This window comes from Erythrolamprus reginae, chromosome 2, assembly GCF_031021105.1.
Source record: "Erythrolamprus reginae isolate rEryReg1 chromosome 2, rEryReg1.hap1, whole genome shotgun sequence".
In the NCBI taxonomy this organism is placed as follows: domain Eukaryota; kingdom Metazoa; phylum Chordata; class Lepidosauria; order Squamata; family Dipsadidae; genus Erythrolamprus; species Erythrolamprus reginae.
The window spans coordinates 170,699,670-170,719,221 of NC_091951.1; the positions used below are offsets into that span (position 1 = coordinate 170,699,670).

Here is a 19,552-nt window from a genome sequence, read left to right on the forward strand (position 1 = left end):
TTCAGAGGTCAAGGTGGGAGAAAATTTAGGTTGCAGTGACCATCTATATTTGTGGTTTGATGTAAAAACTGATTGTGAGCAATCCTATACTGCAACCAAAGTATTGGATTTCAGAAAAACGAATTTTAATGAAATGGGGGAATATTTAAATAATGAATTAAAGGGCAGGGATAAAATGGCAGGAGCGAACACCCAGTGGACTGTATTAAAAAAGGCCATCTTAAAAGCCACTGGACTGTATGTAAGGCAAATAACTAAAGGTAAAAGGAAGAAGAAACCGCTATGGTTTAGCAATGATGTAAGAGCTATAGTCAATGGAAAAAAGGCTGCCTATAGGAGGTATAAAGAGTCTGGAAGTATAGCTGATAGAGAGGTGTATAAAATGAGACAGAAGGAGGCGAAACAGATAATATATGCTGCTAAAGCCTCGAAAGAGGAAGAAATTGCCAAATCTGTAAAGAAGGGGGATAAAACCTTCTTCAGATATATTAGTGATAGGAAGAAGAAAAACTGCAGAATCACGAAGCTTTGTACCGGGAATAATACATGCATTGATGGGAATAAGGAGATCGTTGACCATTTCAATAGCTACTTCTGTTCAGTTTACTCAAAAGACACCTTACAAAATAATACTATAGAGGGATATAGCATTGCTTCCAGCTGTACAGATTCAGCTCCAGTGATGTTAGAAGCTGATGTCTTGGAAGAACTTGAACGATTAAAGATAAATAAGGCAATGGGTCCAGATGGCATCCACCACAGAGTTCTTAAAGAACTCAGATCTGTCATTGCTACCCCCCTGACTGATTTGTTTAACCAATCCCTGTTAACAGGAGATGTTCCTGAGGATTGGAGAATGGCCAGTGTTGTGCCTATCCACAAGAAGGGCAGTAGAGAAGAAGCTGGTAACTACAGACCAGTTAGCTTGACATCAGTTATAGTTAAAATGATGGAGACTCTACTGAAAAAGAGGATAAATCAGCACCTAAAAAACAATAACTTATTGGACTCAAGTCAGCATGGCTTTACTGAAGGCAAATCATGTCAGACTAATCTCATTGATTTCTGTGACTATGTCACAAAGGTGTTGGATGAAGGTGGTGCCGTGGATATTGCCTATCTGGACTTCAGCAAAGCCTTTGATATGGTTCCACATAAAGAGCTATTAGATAAATTAGTGAAGATTGGACTTAATCCCTGGATAGTTCAATGGATTTGCAGCTGGCTGAAGCGTAGACATCAGAGAGTTATTGTTAATGGCGAGTATTCTGAGCAGAGACAGGTTACAAGCAGTGTGCCACAAGGGTCTGTTCTGGGTCCTATTCTTTTTAATATGTTTGTAAGTGACATAGGGGAAGGTTTGGTAGGGAAGGTTTGCCTATTTGCCGATGACTCTAAAGTGTGCAATAGGGTTGATATTCCTGGAGACGTCTGTAATATGGTAAATGATTTAGCTTTACTAGATAAATGGTCAAAGCAATGGAAACTGCAGTTCAATGGTTCCAAATGTAAAATAATGCACTTGGGGAAAAGGAATCCTCAATCTGAGTATTGTATTGGGAGTTCTGTGTTAGCAAAAACTTCAGAAGAGAAGGATTTAGGGGTAGAGATTTCTGACAGTCTCAAAATGAACAGTGCAGTCAGGCGTAGGGAAAGCAAGTGGGATGCTTGGCTGCATAGCTAGAGGTATAACAAGCAGGAAGAGGGAGATTATGATCCCGCTATATAGAGTGCTGGTGAGACCACATTTGGAATACTGCGTTCAATTCTGGAGACCTCACCTACAAAAAGATATTGACAAAATTGAACGGGTCCAAAGACGGGCTACAAGAATGGTGGAAGAACCTAAGCATAAAACGTATCATGAATGACTTAATGAACTCAACCTGTATAGTCTGGAGGACAGAAGGAAAAGGGGGGACATGATCGAAACATTTAAATATGTTAAAGGGTTAAATAAGGTCCAGGAGGGAAGTGTTTTTAATAGGAAAGTGAACACAAGAACAAGGGGACACAATCTGAAGTTAGTTGGGGGAAAGATCAAAAGCAACATGAGAAAATATTATTTTACTGAAAGTGTAGTAGATCCTTGGAACAAACTTCCGGCAGACATGGTTGATAAATCCACAGTAACTAAATTTAAACATGCCTGGGATAAACATATATCCATCCTAAGATAAAATACAGAAAATAGTATAAGGGCAGACTAGATGGATCATGAGATCTTTTTCTGCCATCAGTCTTCTATGTTTCTATGTGGCAGCGCGAGGGAGTCACCACAGTGAAGTGGTTTATTCCCTCTCCAAGCGCCCAGAGAAAGGAAAATGCTTTGTTTGCCCTGGACTGCCAAAGCCTCCTTAAGGGCCATCCAAAGTCTCCTCTGGCAGCCCAGAAAAGCCTGAGATAAAAGGGGGAATGGCAGGAAACTGGCCAGGCTTTCGTGCCACTCTCAAATTTCCCGGGAAATTTTTCCAGGCTCAGGTTCTTAAGTAGAAAATGGTTCTTAAGAAAAGGCATAAAAAATCCTGAACACCCGGTTCTTAGCCAGAAAAGTTCTTAAGTAGAGGCGTTCTTAAGTAGAGATACCAAAAAAATCACACATAACCCTTCCCTGGTACAAGCTGACATAGGAGTTGAGCCTGTAGCCTAATGGCTAAGACCTCTGCCTTACAAGCCCTGGGTTCAAATCCCAGTAAAAAGGGTGTGACTGCCTGATGAAGGCTAATAAGCCTGAAATAGATCTATAGTTGTCTCCCTTATTTTTCATTATCAGCAAAAATATGTTGCATCTATAGATGGTAGTTGTTGGCTATATATAAAAAAACCAACAACAATTTATCTGCCTTGGAATATGGCCCATGGTGGGGCTGAGAGGCAAAAAAGGAGCTAATGTTCCTTCATCATACCAGGGTGATTTGACCAAAAAAATGACACATAACCCTTCCATGGTACAAGCTGATACAGGAGTTGAGCCTGTAGCCTAATGGCTAAGACCTCTGCTTTACAAGGCAAATGCCCTGGGTTCAAATCCCAGTAAAAAGGGATGGCTACCTGATGAAGGCTAATAAGCCCAAAATAGATCTATAGTAGTCTCTCTTAGTTTTTATTATCAGCAAAAATATGTTTCATATGTATGTACGTACGTACGTATGTATGTATATGGAAAATAACAACTTTATTTATTGTTGACATTTTTAAAATAATTCGAATACAGTAATACCTCATGATACGAACTTAATTGGTGCAAGGAGGAGGTTCGTAAGATGAAAGGTTCGTAAGACGAAACATTGTTTCCCATAGGAAACAATGTAAAGTCAATTAATCCGTGCAACCAAAAAAAACCCTGCAAAAAAACGGCTTTCAGCGACTGCTGGGAAGCCGCGCGGATGTTTTAAAAGGTGACAGCCGGCCTGGGGGGCTTGCCAGCACCCCCCCCGAACCCGGGTTCGGGGTTCGGGGGGTGCTGGCAAGACCCCCAGGCCGGCTGCGACCTTTTAAAACACCCGCGCCGCTTCACAGCTGTCTCCCGAAGCCGAACGCGGAAGTTCAGCTTTAGCGTTCGGCTTCAGGAGACAGCTGCGAAGCGGCGCGGGTGTTTTAAAAGGTCGCAGCCGGCCTGGGGGTCTTCCCAGCAACCTCCCGAACCGAACCCGGGGTTCAGCAAAATTTTGCCTCTTCTTACGAACTTTGTTCGAGTTACGAACCGGCGTTCGGGAGGCTTCTGGGAAGCCCCGCCGCCCGGCTGTCACCTTTTAAAACAGCCGCGCGGCTTCCCAGCAGTCTCCGAACGCCGGTTCGTAACTCGAAAAAAGTTCGTAAGAAGAGGCAAAATTTTTCTGAACCCCGGGTTCGTATCACGAGTTGTTCGTAAGACGAAGGGTTCGTATCTTGAGGTACCACTGTATTACTTTTGCTATATAATGCTTATCCTAAAATCTTACCTTTCTGGTGATTGTGGAAACATTCAAACCAAATCTTTGAGCTCTTTCCTTTAATTTATCCATATTTATCTAGAAAAGTAATAGAAAAATGGTATGTTATATAAATTTAAAGATTTCAAAATTATAAATGCTGAAAATATGCCAGTATGGATAAATATGTTGAAATATAATAAAACATTACTTTTTGGACTGAAATTGCAATAATCTTTGAACATATTATAGAATTAAATTAAAATGGTATCACAGAACCAGTATCTTACTGCAAATCACTTATGAGAAAGCCTCCAGGTATTATTTTAGTAGATCAATTAGTACCAAGTATTTTTTTTTCAATAATGCATGGATAGGAAAAGTTAAATTCAATATTTTCAACTCAATATCTAGCACTCTTTGTGCCTTTACCAATCAAGCTCCTTAACATGGAAGTAACTAAACTATCAAGATTAAAATATTTTCAACATACTCCAGTATTATAGGCTTCAATTAGACATTAATATACGGAAGAAAGAAGCCTTCACTCTAAATTTAAGATGAAATTTTCAATTTCTTTTAAAAGCATCCTAGGAAACATATTTTTGCTATTAAGCTAGGTCATCCTTTTCTGTTAGCATAATCTTAATGGAAAGGCTGTATATTATAGTTAGTATTGTTAGTATACCTAGGTACACCCATGACAGCTCACGCGGATGCATTCTGGACTAACTGCAGACTTTTTTGCTATATTGACAACAGTCACATACATGACACTTTATAAAGTAATTTTAGCAAAACGTTATATGGGAAGAGTCATGTTTCTTTGCTGAAAGTTTCTACCCTAGAAACTTGCACTCTACAGTCTGACAATAAAGGAGACAAATTTAACAGATGAATACAGTGTGCATACATTTTACATTTATTTTGACTGAAAGGGAACACTTAGAGATTAAGACAAATGTTTTGCAGAATTGATCTTTGAAGAAAGAGAAATGTGTAAAATTAGGAGGTGACTGATGTTTAGAAAAATAAAAAATAAGACTTTTGGGTAGTGAGAAAAGAACTGTTAGAAAAATGAATGACACACCAAAATATATATCCTGCACCAAAGAAAAAGATAATACAAGATCCATGGTTTAATTACAGTCTTAGAGGATATTAATAAGACAATGATTTAAAACAGATGAAAACAGGTGAATATTGAGAGAAAATAATTATTTGAGCAATAGCTTTTTAGAAATATAAACAAAATCAGTAAGTTGCAGAGGCACCTAAAATAGTGCTAGAATTGAGGACAATGTATTAAGCCCAACAGATTGAGTTAATAAATATTATGGCCTATGTCAAATTACTTTAAAGAAGTATTATTTAAAACCATGCCAACTATATAAGGAAACAAAACATCTACTTACTGGAGTCTTACTTTCTGTGTTTAGACCTGAAACAACAACAAAACATTTTAAATTACTGGATCCAAAATGGCTTTTCATTTGCTTAAGTAAATCAGAATCAATCATCCTTATTTAATAATGTTGATATATTGAATGCTCAATTCTGGTTTTGCTAGAATTCAATATTAATGCTTCAATCCCCTTAGTAATAAAAGTTTCTCTTCTTTTTTCCTGCCAGCCAGCCTAGGTTTGAGAGGCAACTACCCCTTAGGGCAGTGATGGCGAACCTTTTTGTTGTTGCATGCCAAAAACGGTGCACGTATGCCGTTACCCATAATGCAACAGGCCCCCACATGGGCCCCATTTAGAATTTGCTTGATAAAAGTTGTGCAAAGTGATCTGCAGTAGGCGCAAGACCCCCATCATGCCTGATCCGAGCCAGGGAAGGAGCAGAGGATGGGGCATATGGCCACACAGTCAGGAAATGCTGACACACACACACACACCCCGAGCTGGTTTTCAGCATTCCTTGTGCGCAGCCCCGCCACCCCAGAAAAACACCGGCAGCTGCAGGGGGAAGGGAAGAGCTACCGGCCACCTCATGTGCACCTCGCCCTCCTCCCGGGATTCCCTTGCACCCCTTTCTTCTTATCAGCCTTTGCCACTGCAGCTGGGCACACACGCCTGACTCATTTAAAAAAATAAACAAAACACAAGGGGGAGGGGGCGACCAAGCCAGCATTCTCAAAACTTGGGGCAGGAGAGTGGGGAGGCCAGCCAGGATGCTCCCTTCGCTTTAGTGGCCATGGTGGGTTTGGGCAGTGTGTCTCCCCACCTCGGAAATGAGCCTGGCTAGCAAACTCAGCTTTTAGGCTCACTCCTACTAGGCAACAATGGCAATAAGGGGAGGAGGAAGGCAGTAGTGGCAGCGCAGCTCTGGCTCCATTTTCAAGCCAACCAAATGGTCTCCCGCCTCCAGAAGGCTGAAAATCAGCTGGCTAGCGTGGGCATGCGCACTGAAGCTGATATAGGGCAATGCCTTGCGGGCCCTTAGATATGCCATAGGTTCACCATCACAGCCTTAGACCAACTTAACATTATCAGATTCATTCCATATACAAATATGATCTGTTTTTCTCAATGTCCAACTAACTACAGCAATTCCCATAAAATTAACATTACTAAATGTCTTTTATTTTTCATCCATTCAACCCTGTCAATTCTTAGAGACCGTTACTGCAATTTTGTTGGTAGGGGTTTTCAGAAATTGTTTCCCATTGCCTCCTTCCTAGGGCTGAGAGAAAGGTTTTGAGCCTAAGACTGGCTAGAACTCATGGGCCATCCCACTGGCTTTGTTTCTAGCCTTATGCCTTAATAACTACAATAAAAGGTGTACTACTCAGCAAAAGGTTTTAGTGCTCAATCTAATAATGACTATTAATTAAAAAAAAAAATTGGCTCACTAATTCAATCTTTCAATTTCCTGACTCAATAATTATTGGCTGGTAACTTTAATGCCTGAATGCAATTTAGTGACATGGCTCTTCTAAAAAGGCATAATGCCAACTATTCTGTAATCAAGAAAAGTCTACAGACATCCATAGACCTTTCCTTTAGTGTAAGAGTGGGAGTGGAGACTCTTTTTGTTAACAATCAATTTTATTTTATTCCTGGGGATGATTTTGAGAACAAGTTCACCTTTTGGGAATCTTGACAAGTATCCACTTTGATTAGGTGCAGAGTCACTATATATCTCTTTAGCTAGGATTTTAGTGTAATTTTTCATTCAGGGAGTGATAATCTATCATTACTATGTCTTTTCATTTCTGTAGGAATTAAGCAGAGCCACTTGCTATATGTTAACATATTACCTTCCAAAGGCAGGTATCTTAGATTGGTATGAGCAGATAGATTGGCTCTGTCAGTTTTTCAATGACTGACAAACTATCCATCTGAAGCAGTCACTATGAATGACCATGTGGAAATTATCTCAATATTTCCGATATTTTTAATTAGTTATTTTCAAAAGTAAAATGCTGGAACTACAAAATAACAGCAATGGTAAACTGGAATATCTGCAAGAAATACCATTTGCCTGCAAGAAAGAATTGGTGCGACCACAAAATAGACAAAGTAATAGAGAAAATAAAGAAGCTGAAGTGTTCCGGGACTTTAGAATTCAGACAGGCACCTGCCACCTAACACTCCAGAATTAATAACTGTAGATAAGAAATACCAAAAAAAAGTCCAGTTAGTGGACGTGGCAGCACAATAAAAGAAAAAGAATTATAGAAAAGTACAAAATACAAAGACCTGGAAACAGAAGAATGATTGAGGCATGGTAAAGCAAAGATGGTACCAACTGTAATGGATAACTTGGGGGAAATCCCAAAATACCTCGAGCACATCAACCCTATTAGCATTGACAAAATCACCATTTATCAAATTGCAAAAGGCAGCTTTACTTGAAACAGCTTTGATACCTTTAACACAACTGAACATTTGCCTATTCCATCACATCTTTGGGAAAGACTGGATAGGTAGATAAAAATGCCAAATTCAATCTAAACATCTGACTGACTGTGTGACAAACTATAATAATGACAAAGTCACCATCAGTCAATTGCAAAAGGAAGCTTTACTCAGAACATCTTTTATCCCGCAAAGATATCTTTAACACCAACAAATAACATCATCCTATCCTGGATCCCTGGGAAGGCTTGAATAGGTGGACAAAAATGCCAAATCCAATTTGAACATCTGGCTGTTTGTGCAATGAACCCACAATAATAGTAAGCATCTGGAACACCACTTGAACACCACTGGCATTGACAAAATCACCATCAGTCAATTGCAAAAGGCAGCTTTACTTGGAACACTTTATATCCTACAACAATATCTTGAATGCTATCAACCAACATCTGCCTATCCCAAGTTCTTGGGAAAGACTCAATTGGTAGATAAAAATGCCAATTCCAGTTTAAACATCTGGCAGACTGGCAACCAACCATAATAATATATATTTTAAATCTCATAGTCACATACCTTTATTTGAAATTGTAGGCATACCAAACCTATGCAGAAGGAAATAATCCTATTAGTAGCTGTAATGTTTAAGTCTGAAGCCATACACACACACACAATAGACTAGTTTGAACAGAACTGTGAATAATTTGAAAATAGAGAAAAGCCCTTTCTGGCATATAAAATTGGTCTTGATCAGAAGAGTAAGAAAAAGTGAATCCAGATTTCATCTTTACTATTTAAAATATCACTACCAACTGAATAAATAGTCTACAATATACTGTACTTAGAGATTGGTATCTTGCCTTTTCATTTATTTTACTGATAGGAACTTTAAAATTCTTTGTATATCTCAAAATCCAGGATATTTACGCTATACTATCCTGTCAGGTGGTGACAGAACAAGGTAAACTTTCAATACTAAATATTCGTTTCAATTTTAATTTTTTTGCAACATTTCATCTTTGGCACTGATAACAGCACAATTCAAAGCACAGTGGTACCTCTATCTAAGAATACCTCTACTTAAGAACTTTTCTAGATAAGAACCAGGTATTCAAAAAAAAATTGCCTCTTCTCAAGAAACATTTTCTATTTAAGAACCCGAGCTCAGAAAAATTTCCCAGGAAATTTGAGAGTGGCACGAAGGCCCAGCCAGTTTCCTGCCATTCCCCCTGGGTTTCTCTCTCTGGCGCAGTGTATGGGAGGCAGCCTCGCACTGGGTGTATGGGAGGCATGTGCTCCTCCTCGACGCCTCAGAGTCCCTCTTTTTTTTTTTAAGCCTTAAAGTTTTGGATTTGTTTGATTCCCCTCACCTCATCTTCTTCCTTTGGTAGCAACTGTCCTCCTCCTCCTCCCACCCAAATTCCAAGCTTTTATTTCTTTCCTAATGGGTTTGCACACATTATTTGCTTTTACATTGATTCCTATGAGAAAAATTGCTTCTACTTACAAATTTTTCTACTTAAGAACCTGGTCATGGAACGAATTAAGTTTTTAAGTAGAGGTACCACTGTATAGAAGATTATATACTCCACAAAAAAGTTAGTTATTTAGGAACACTTTAACATTTGTTAGAAAATAAAGCTGCACTTCCGTGCAGCATAGTGTTCCTACATTTTAAAATACCTTTTTTTAAAAAGCTTCTTGCACTGAATAAGCAATAAGAGAAATATCTACTCTGTCTCATCTAAGTCTTCCATAATACAGTGGTATCTCTACTTAAGAACTTAATTCGTTCCATGACCAGGTTCTTAAGTAGAAAAGTTCTTAAATAGAAGCGATTTTTCCCATAGGAATCAATGTAAAAGCAAATAATGTGTGCAAACCATTAGGAAAGAAATAAAAGCTAGGAATTTAGGTGGGAAGAGGAGGAGGAAGAAGAGGAGGAGGAAGAAGAGGAGGAGGACAGTCACGGAAGAAGGTGAAGTGAGGGGAATCAAAAAAATCCAAAACTTTAAGGCTTAAAAAAAAAAGAGGGACTCAGGAGGTGAAGAAGTGCACATGTTTCCCATACACTGCTCCAGAGAGAGAAATGGCAGGAAACTGGCCGGGCCTTTGTGCCACTCTCAAATTTCCTGGGAATTTTTTCCGGGCTTGGGTTCTTAAGTAGAAAATAGTTCTTAAGAAGAGGCAAAAAAATCTTGAACACCCGGTTTTTATCTAGAAAAGTTTTTAAGTAGAGGCGTTTTTAAGTAGAGGTACTACTGTACTCTTCTGGATATCCCATCTTGTGTTATATTTTTACTTAATTAATAAACCCATTTCTTAATTAGATGTTAAAGTCTGGCTCAAATTGACATAATTCCCAGATCACATGACCAGTAATCAGTAACTGGAATTAAAGAGCCACAAATATAAGCTTAAGCTCCCTACTCCTAATAAAAGGATCATAACCTATAATCTCAAGTTGTTCGTTGGATAGGAAATTTTTATTTATGAGAAGTTTCAATATTATATAAACATCCCTTCAATATAATACCCAAAGTTTCTCCAAAATAAGACAATAAGCCCTGATAATAAGCCCAATCGGACTTTTGAGTGAATGGCAATAAGGCTAAGCAGTTATTTCAGGGTTCAAAAAAGACAGGATTTTAGGAAAAACACGGTAGTTATCCACAATTCAAATTCCTGATGTTCTTAGTTGTCCAAATTAAGAGGGTAATAATAGTTAGAGGATGCACCCAGAATACACTTCTAGTTATCTGACTAAACAGCTGTAAAGAACAATAATAATCAAATATACACTTACCGAGCTGCTCGTGCAGCTTTCTTACTTTCCAAGCTTACAGGAACATTGAATCTCTCTGCTCGCTTCTGCATTCTCTAAGATTAAAAATAAAATACACACAATCTAACACAGCCAACACAGAAATGTATTTAATGTTGTTGCTTATTTAATGCATTTGTGTACATTCCAAATTATCATTACTAATGCTGTCTTGACTATTCTGAGTTTTGGAAAACAAGATGAATTAGAAGCAGTAAAGGAGGATGTACTATTTATAAATTTTTCTGAAACGATGAATTTATTCAACTGATACCACCACACCTACCTGGGCTTATATACACTGCTCAAAAAAATAAAGGGAACACTTAAACAACACAATATAACCCCAAGTAAATCAAACTTCTGTGAAATCAAACTGTCCACTTAGGAAGCAACACTGGTTGACAATCAATTTCACATGTTATTGTGCACATTCAAGTTTGTACAGAACAAATATTCAATGAGAATATTTCATTCATTCAGATCTAGGATGTGTTATTTGAGTGTTCCCTTTATTTTTTGGAGCAGTGTATTAAGTAAACCAAACTGAAAAGTAATTAAATGCTAAATGACTGCAGAAAATTCCTGGCTTGTTCCAATTCAAGCAGCATGTTTGAACAAGAACAAACAACATGTTTACAGCAAGAAAGACAACACTAGTAGATAAAGGACAAGAAGCAAACCCAAAGTAGATGCCAGGAAGGGATCTTCCTGAAAATATAAATACAATTCCTCTCCTTTTCCTTTGAAAGAATGGACAGCAGATTCTAACAGTAAAGAAGCCTAACTGTCTCAGAAAAGCCGAAAGGCAATGTAGAAAGCAGAATAAGCTAACATTGAAGGGAAGTATGAAGTTAAAGAAATTTCATCAGAAGAATTTGTTCAATCCAGAGGTTTTGTCAGAAACTCAAAACATACGTCAAAAAACAACAAGCAAAACAACATGCATCAGGCTGAACATCCTAAAGGGATGGAGTTTATGTTAGAGTGCACATTTTGTCAATTTAAGGCAGAGAACCGATGAGTAAGTGAAAAAGAACATTGGTCTTAACTGACACATTTCTTCTCAGTGCACTGTGGGAGAATCCAAGGATGGGTTGACTTCCACCTATCTGTCTAGGGTCTGAGTTGCTAAGGTTTCTTGGCCTCCTCTGCTTGACTGAGCCCCAGTTTTTCAATGAAGCCAGATATGTCCAATAGATACGTGATGGTGAAGAGGGTGACCCCTCCCGGACCAGGACGGTCAGCAGGGTGGGTTTGGATTCTCCCACAGAGCACTGAGAAGAAACGTGTCAGGTAAGATCAACGTTCTTTCTCCAGTGCACTGCTTGGAGAATCCACATGTGGGATATACCCAAGTGTAGAGATCTAGGGGCGGGAGACTGACTGGTTCCAAGTGCCCCCCCCCCCCCTTAGCAAATCAGACTCTAGGCAGATAGATGGAAATCAACTCATGCTTGGATTCTTTAAGCAGCACATTGGAGAACATTCTAAGGTCCTGCCCTTCCCCACTTTTAAGGGGGGATGTGGATTATTCTTTGAGATAATGCGAGAAATACAATTGTAACTAAGGTTGAAGAACCATCACCACTTTCTGCAGGAAACCTGACTATAACACTATAACACTACAAAAATTAGCAGCAGGAAAATGGAAGCTTGCTTGGATTTTTTTTCCTTTCTGATTAGTAGACAATACTATCACTTTGACTAGAAAGTAATAACTAACACCTTGATTTGGATCCAGAAGCAAGCTAATACTCAAGGCACTGTGCATAGCAGAGGTGTGACATTGCCACCCTAGGGGTGCCCAAAACTGTTTGTGCCTGTGCATTCTGCACCAGTTGCACTTTCCAGCAACTTTTCAATGTAGAGCTCATTGCATAGTCCAGCTCAAAAATACACACGAATGACTGAAACGAGAGCTTGTTGACCCAGAAAGGGGAGTGAGTGGTTTAGATGCCAAAGATAAGCACAAGCTTTCTTAGCTACAACTGCCACCTGCTCCTCAGGCCGAAGTGCATCCAGGAAGATTCCCCCCAAATTTTGGGTCAATGTTACCCCATTTATGACCTAAAATGGTAAAGCCCAAAATACAGAAGATCAACCTAGTCATAGCTGCTCTGTCTTACCAGGATTATATTGAAACCTGTTGTCCCCCATCCAGGCCCCCACAGTCTCCAAGCACCAAGAAAAGACATCCATAGCATTGCTTATTTCACCTGAAATGGAGATCTATCTGGGTATCATCTGAATACTGATGATACCTCATCCCATTGCAACGGATGATCTAGCTTAGAGGCTTCATGTAGATTTTAACAAGAGTGGGGATAGTACCAAATCTTATGGTATACCACAAAGCAGGGACTGTGGGCTTGATGTCTTTTCCCTATCAACATTGAGTGAGCTGGTCCAGGAGGGAGGTGAACCAGTGTAAAACTCCCAGAATCAAGGATATCTTAGTCAATGGTATCAAATGCCACTGAAAGGTCAAGAACAGCCAGGGTGGATTACTGCCCCCATCCTGCTTCTGTTTAAGGTCATCCAAAAGTGCCACTAATGTTGTTTGCATCCTGTACCTGGGCTTGAAATCTGACTGGAATGGTTCCACATTAATCTGTCTCATCCAGGATCCTCTGGAGCTACAGTGCAATCATCTCCTCCTCAGCCAACACATCTTCCCTTCCCAGCCAGGTCTTGGAAATCCTTCAGGTTGACAAGACCACAGATAAGGGGCACTTTATTATTGGTAAAACTGGCATTAAGCAGCCAAAAGCCAGGGCCTCAGTAGGCCTGCTGACCAGGAGGTATGAATTTTTAGGATGCTTTGGATGGGCAGATCTCTCTTCAGATAAATAGTCCTAAAGATAGTCAGGCTCCAGGTCATATAGAGCCTCACAGGTTAAAAGCAGCAAAGTGGGCAGAAAATCTATGTTTTCCAGAGTCTTTTTGTAGCTGATGTCCCATCAAAAGATCAGGAACAGTCCAAAAGGAAAAAGTTGGAAGTAGCTTAGATTGGCTGTATGCGGGACTGACAGCTTAAAGGAAAGAGTGCAGCAGTGCCTTTTTCAAAGACTGCAGCCTCTCCTTCTTATATAAAGAAGCAACCACCAGTTTCCTCCCTGATTGTTATTCTTCTCCTGACTGATATACTTGAGTTTTTGTGGGAAAGAAAGGATACATAAAATAAAACAGTCAGAAAACCTTTTTGCTTGTTTAAATATATCACATAATCAAAGAAGCAAAACTTGATGGAACAGAAAAATCAATCAGTATTGGCAGATAATTATTGCCCTCAGAGCACTACACTAGCACTTGTTTCACTCTCTTCAACAACACTTCTATCAACACAATCTTTTGAAGACTCAATTTTTACAGTACAAAATATCTGCATGCCAGCAACAACATATCAGTTGTTATGAAAAGCAGAAACATTTTCTTTCAACAAGCTAACAGAACAGTACTTCATTCTTGGGTGAAAGTTTCAATGCTATGAATGCAGCATAATATATGATACACCCCAATCACAAAAGGATGATAAAATGACACAAGAGCAGCCTTGGCATGACTAGAAAATGACTAACATTCTTCATATCCTATCTACACAAATCAAACTATAGCTTAACCAGCATAGACTTTATTTGAAATCAGGCACAAGAAAACATATGTATTCTTTAAAAATTAAAAGTGAGATTATTTATGAGCCACGGTGGTGCAGTGGTTAGAATGCAGTACTGTAGGCTACTTCTGCTGCCTGCCGGCTGCCTGTAATTTGGTAGTTCGAATCCCACCAGGCTCAAGATTGACTCAGCCTTCCATCCTTCCGAGGTGGGTAAAATGAGGCCCAGATTGTTGGGGGCAATACGCTCTCTGTAAACCACTTAGAGGGGGCTGTAAATCACTGTGAAGCAGTATATAAGTCTAAGTGTTATTGCTAAGTTTAAGCAAGAATGATTGCACAAAATAAAGAAAAAGTGCTGAAAATCTACGATAAATTTAGAAAAGAATGTTAAAACAACAAATATATGAGACTTAAGGATAGCCATAGTTTTTGTTATGCGAGTTATATAAAGATCCTTTATCTCACACATTCACCCTTTTTTAAAGTTACAAATAAAAGAAACACTTCTCTCCATAGCCTACCTTATATACAACCTCAAACTTATATTTTTAATCCTAGTTCACTAAAGGCCATTAGTTATAAGAAATATCAAAAAAATAATGTATCCCTGGGCAAGTAGTCCAATTTTATATTTCTTCTTTTTGCTCTGCACAAACTTTTAAATCATTATTGTGGCATCACCAGATTTTATCTTTCATCACTCTTTGACATTTAGGAGTTCTTAAAGCTTTTACCACCTTACTTTGTAAACCCCATAAACAGATGTCAGAGCTATTCCATACTTTTCCTTGATTTGTCTTTTGTATTTCCATTTTTGTAATGTCAATGTTGAAACCTTCCATGCCTTGAAATTCTAGTGTCTGTGTCAGTGAAAGTTTTTCTCATCATCTTCTGAAAGTTAATTCATTGAAATATGTAACCCCTCTGAGATATTGGTTATTAATATTTCAGTAGATGTTTTTTAAAAAACCTTTTAAAAATACAGAAATCTTAGAGTCAGCTTAGCCATTTTAATTCTTTTCTGCCCAATCCTTTAAATCCCTTTAAATTGTGTCCATTTGTAAACTTCAACAAGCCTTGGTTCCTAACTAGGTTCATTTCAGTCATTTTATATGCATTTATTATCACAAATTTCTCTGGTCTCCTAATCCATTTAAAACTTTCTTAAATCACCTCTCTCCCTCTCTTTTGAGCGGGGTTGCCAATTTGCCAAGTCTCCATTTAAAACTCACTAGGTGTCAAATTAAGTTTGCCATTTTGAAGCTCTCTAATATCCATAAATGGTTTAACTGGACATTTCCAAATGTGATTAGAAAGTGAGTTAGGCTTGCTTAATGTCCTTATGAAAAGTCCTGCCATGGCTTACAGCAAAGAGGCCATTTCCCTTAGTTCCTGGTGCTCAAGCCCACAGGAGACCCTTGTTTTAGGGTCTCCTTGTGAGGGGTTACCAATTAGAAAACCAATAGGCAATCTTTCAATTTCTTCTTTTTCAGAGAGATTAGGCGTTGATTGCTTACCTGAACGCCTCTTCTCGTACGGTGAGTGGGTACAGCAGTCACATGGGTTGCTCCTGTCCAATCCGTTGGAACTGAGCCTAGTATTAAAAAAGACTGCTGGATCCGCCCCTTCCCCAGAATTCGCGAATCCGTAGACTAGGCTCAGTAGTGAAGCTCTTTAATGTTCAACTCTCATGTGTTATAAGAAATTAGAATAGAAGGTAAAGAAGACCACACAAGGGAGGGAAGTGACTGCTGTACCCACTCACCGTACGAGAAGAGGCGTTCAGGTAAGCAATCAACGCCTATTCTCCGTACTGAAGGAGTGGGTCCAGCAGTCACATGGGACATACCCAAGAGATAGGTCCCTAGGGTGGGAGTACATTGCTATCGTGAGAGATAACGGATTGGAGTACTCTTCTTCCGAAGGCAGCGTCTGCTGATGCGTACGAATCAATCTTGTAGTGTTTTATAAAGGAATTTGGCGAGGCCCAAGTGGCTGCTTTGCAGACTTCTTCCAACGGAGCCTGAGTCGCCCAAGCGGCAGATGTGGCAGCACTTCTGGTGGAATGCGCTGTAATATTCCTTGGAATGGAGAGGGAAGCTGTCTCGTAGGCCTTTGAGATGGCCCCTCTGATCCAACGACCTATTACTGTGGAAGACACTCTGGATCCCAAGGATCTGGGATGGTAGGCTATGAAGAGTGCTTCAGATCTCCGGATGGATCTTGTGCGTTGGATATAAATCTTTAGCGCTCTAGTGAGATCTAGAGTGTGCCATCTAATCGCCAGGGGATGCTCTCGTTGGAGACAGAAAGAAGGTAAAACGATATCCTGAGATCTGTGGAACATGGAACTGACCTTGGGTAGAAAGGTGGGGTCCAGCCGCAGAACCACCTTATCCTGATGAAACTGACAGAGGTCCTGTCTGATAGAAAGGGCTGCCAACTCAGATATGCGTCGGGCGGAAGTAATCGCCACCAGGAATGCTACCTTGAAGGATAGGTACCTGAGGGACGCAGAGTTCAGGGGTTCGTAAGGTGCTTGAGTAAGAGAGTGGAGAACCCGTGGCAAGTCCCAGGTTGGATATCTGTGGATTTTAGAAGGCCTGAGATTGGCCACTCCTCTTAGAAATTCTTGGATTTCTGGAAGGGAGCGTAGGGGCTGCCTGCGAGGCCCCGCCAAGACGGAAGAGATAGCGGCCAGATGGCGGCGGATGGTGCTGGTAGAGAGACCTTGGTGAAAACCTTTCATAAGGAAGGCGATTATCCTGTGTATGGGAAGACACAGGGGGGATAAGCCCTCCTGCGAGCACCACTGATGAAATTTGGACCAAGTATGGTCGTAGATCCGATTGGTAGACCCCCTTCTAGATTTCAGAATGATTTCCACTGTGTCTGGGTCATACCCTCGCAGGTCTAAGTCCCTCCGGATAACAGCCAGGCGGTGAGGTGGAACCACTCTGGATCCGGATGGAAGGAGGCCCCCTGCCGCAACATATCCTCCGAAGCGGGGAGTCGCCAGGGGTCCTGGACGGACAGTTGTTGAAGGTCCGCGAACCAGGGCCTGCGAGGCCAGTGAGGGGCAATCAGGATTACACGTGCTTTCTCCAGGAGGATTTTGTTGATCACGTCTGGCAGAATTGGAATTGGAGGGAAGGCATACAGTAGGCCTGGAGGCCAAGGACTCCTGAGGGCATTGACTGCCTCCGCTCCCGGAGACGGGAACCTGGAGATGAAGCGGGGAAGCTGGGTATTGTCTCTGGTCGCGAATAGATCCAACACTGGATGGCCGAACCTGAGGCAGATTTGGTGGAACAGTGACTGATGGAGATTCCACTCGCCTGGATCTATGGTGGCTCGTGAGAGCCAGTCCGCTTGGACGTTGAGGCTCCCCGAGATGTGATCGGCTAGAAGCGATTGGAGATTTTTCTCTGCCCAAAGACCCAACTTCAGGGCCTCCCTCATGAGGGCCTTGGATCTTGTGCCTCCCTGTCTGCAAATATGGCTTTTGGTGGCTATATTGTCGGTGAGAATCAGCACATGTTGGTTGGATATGTGAGGTTGGAATTGCTTTAGAGCTAGAGACACGGCTCTTAATTCTAGCCAATTGATGGGCTTGGAAGCCTCCTCCGGTGACCATGTGCCCTGAGCTAAAAGACCTTGGGCGTGGGCTCCCCAGCCCGAGAGGCTGGCATCTGTGGTGACTACAAACTGGTCGGGACACCGGAAGGGGGATCCCTTGTCTAGGGCTGGAGAAGTCCACCACTTGAGGGATCTGCGAACCGTCGGTGGGATGGTGATGCGTCGGTTCGAGTTGCTGTGGCCTGATCTCTGAAATGGTAATAGTAGCCATTGAAGTTCCCTGGCGTGAAGGCGGGCCCAGGGAACAATACCAATACATGACACCATCTTACCCAAAAGGGAGGATAGGGTGACAATGGAGGCCGATTGCTGGGGCAGGATGCGAGCAATGAGATCCAAAATGCTGCGTTTTCTCTCATTGGAGAGAAAAACCTGGGATATTTCGGAATTAATGATAGTCCCCAGATGCAGGATGGAAGTGGATGGATCAAGATGACTCTTGTTAAGGTTTATGGAAAAACCATGGTTCTGTAGAACCGACATGGTAGAGGAGAGGTCTGCAGCTACACCAGCTCTGGAATTACCATGAATTAAAATGTCATCTAAATAACATAAAATATGAATGGGAGAGGCCCGGATATGAGCCGCCAAGGATCCCAAGAGTTTAGTGAAAACCCTGGGAGCTGAGGAGAGCCCAAAAGGCATAGCCCTATACTGAAAATGCCTGCCTTGAAAGGCAAAGCGCAGAAATCTCCTATGGACCTTGGCAATGGGGATATGGAGGTAGGCCTCAGTGAGATCTAGAGACACCATAAAGTCTCCTCGATGAAGAGCTGATAAAATGGAAGATAGGGAGTGCATTTTGAATTTTCTATATTTAATGAAGCGGTTTAATTTCTTTAGGTCCAAGATGGCTCTCCAGCCTCCAGAAGTCTTAGGGACCATGAAGAGGATGGAATAGAAGCCTAAACCTCTCTGGAGAGAGGGGACCGGTTGAATAGCTCTAATAGTCAACAAATGAGAAATAGCCTCCTCCATTCGAATACGAGATGGAGAGGAACTGGGAGAGGGACAAGAAATAAAACGGTTAGGGGGAGAAGAAATAAACTCTAACCTTAGGCCCCTTTCCACTGTGTCAATGACCCAGGGGTCCTTACAAGAGCGGTGCCAGGCGGAAGAGAACCAGGCTAGGCGACCGCCTATAGGCAGGTGAGAAAACTTACCATCTGGTTCTTTTGGAAGTTCTGGTAGTAGAGGATCCTCTCTGATAGCGGGACCCTCTGCCCCTGGTGGTTCTAGCTTGGGATCGAAAGCGAGGGGAATACTGACCTGGGCTCTTGTGAAATGCGAAGCTTTGATCCTGCTGACGCCCGGTGCGCCGAAAGGACTGCGGTTTCGGGGCCTTCTTGGTGGTAGGTCCCAAGACCTTTTTCTTGTCTGCGTTTTCCGTAAGGAGAGGGTCCAGAAGATCTCCGAAGAGGAGGTTACGTTTCAGTGGACCCATAGCTAACTGCCATTTCTGTCTTACCCCCGCCTGCCAAGGGCGGAGCCATAGAAGCCTTCTGGCCGTTGTGGAGGCTGCTACTGATCTGGCTGCAAATCTGGAAGATTGGAGAGTAGCATCTGCTATATATTGGGCAGCTGCGAAAATTTTGTTGAAATCCTGTTGGCCCCGTAAGTCATCTGGAGGCAGGTGTAGTTGGAGCTGACGAAGCCATAAGAGCATAGCTCTGGAAAAGAAGGATGCCGCTGCAGC

At 41.3% G+C, this 19,552-nt stretch overlaps 1 protein-coding gene across 1 annotated transcript in view; it reads right to left on the reverse strand.

Annotated features, from left to right (window-relative positions):
* Positions 1-19,552, reverse strand: part of SARNP (SAP domain containing ribonucleoprotein) — an 88,760-nt gene that overhangs the window by 42,216 nt on the left and 26,992 nt on the right. Inside the window, exons 6-9 of the mRNA XM_070740404.1 lie at positions 10,581-10,654; positions 8,351-8,379; positions 5,327-5,352; positions 3,942-4,010 (exon numbers count right to left, since the gene is read on the reverse strand). Coding sequence (XP_070596505.1) covers positions 3,942-4,010; positions 5,327-5,352; positions 8,351-8,379; positions 10,581-10,654 — 198 coding nt within the window. The remainder of the gene's footprint in view (positions 1-3,941; positions 4,011-5,326; positions 5,353-8,350; positions 8,380-10,580; positions 10,655-19,552) is intronic.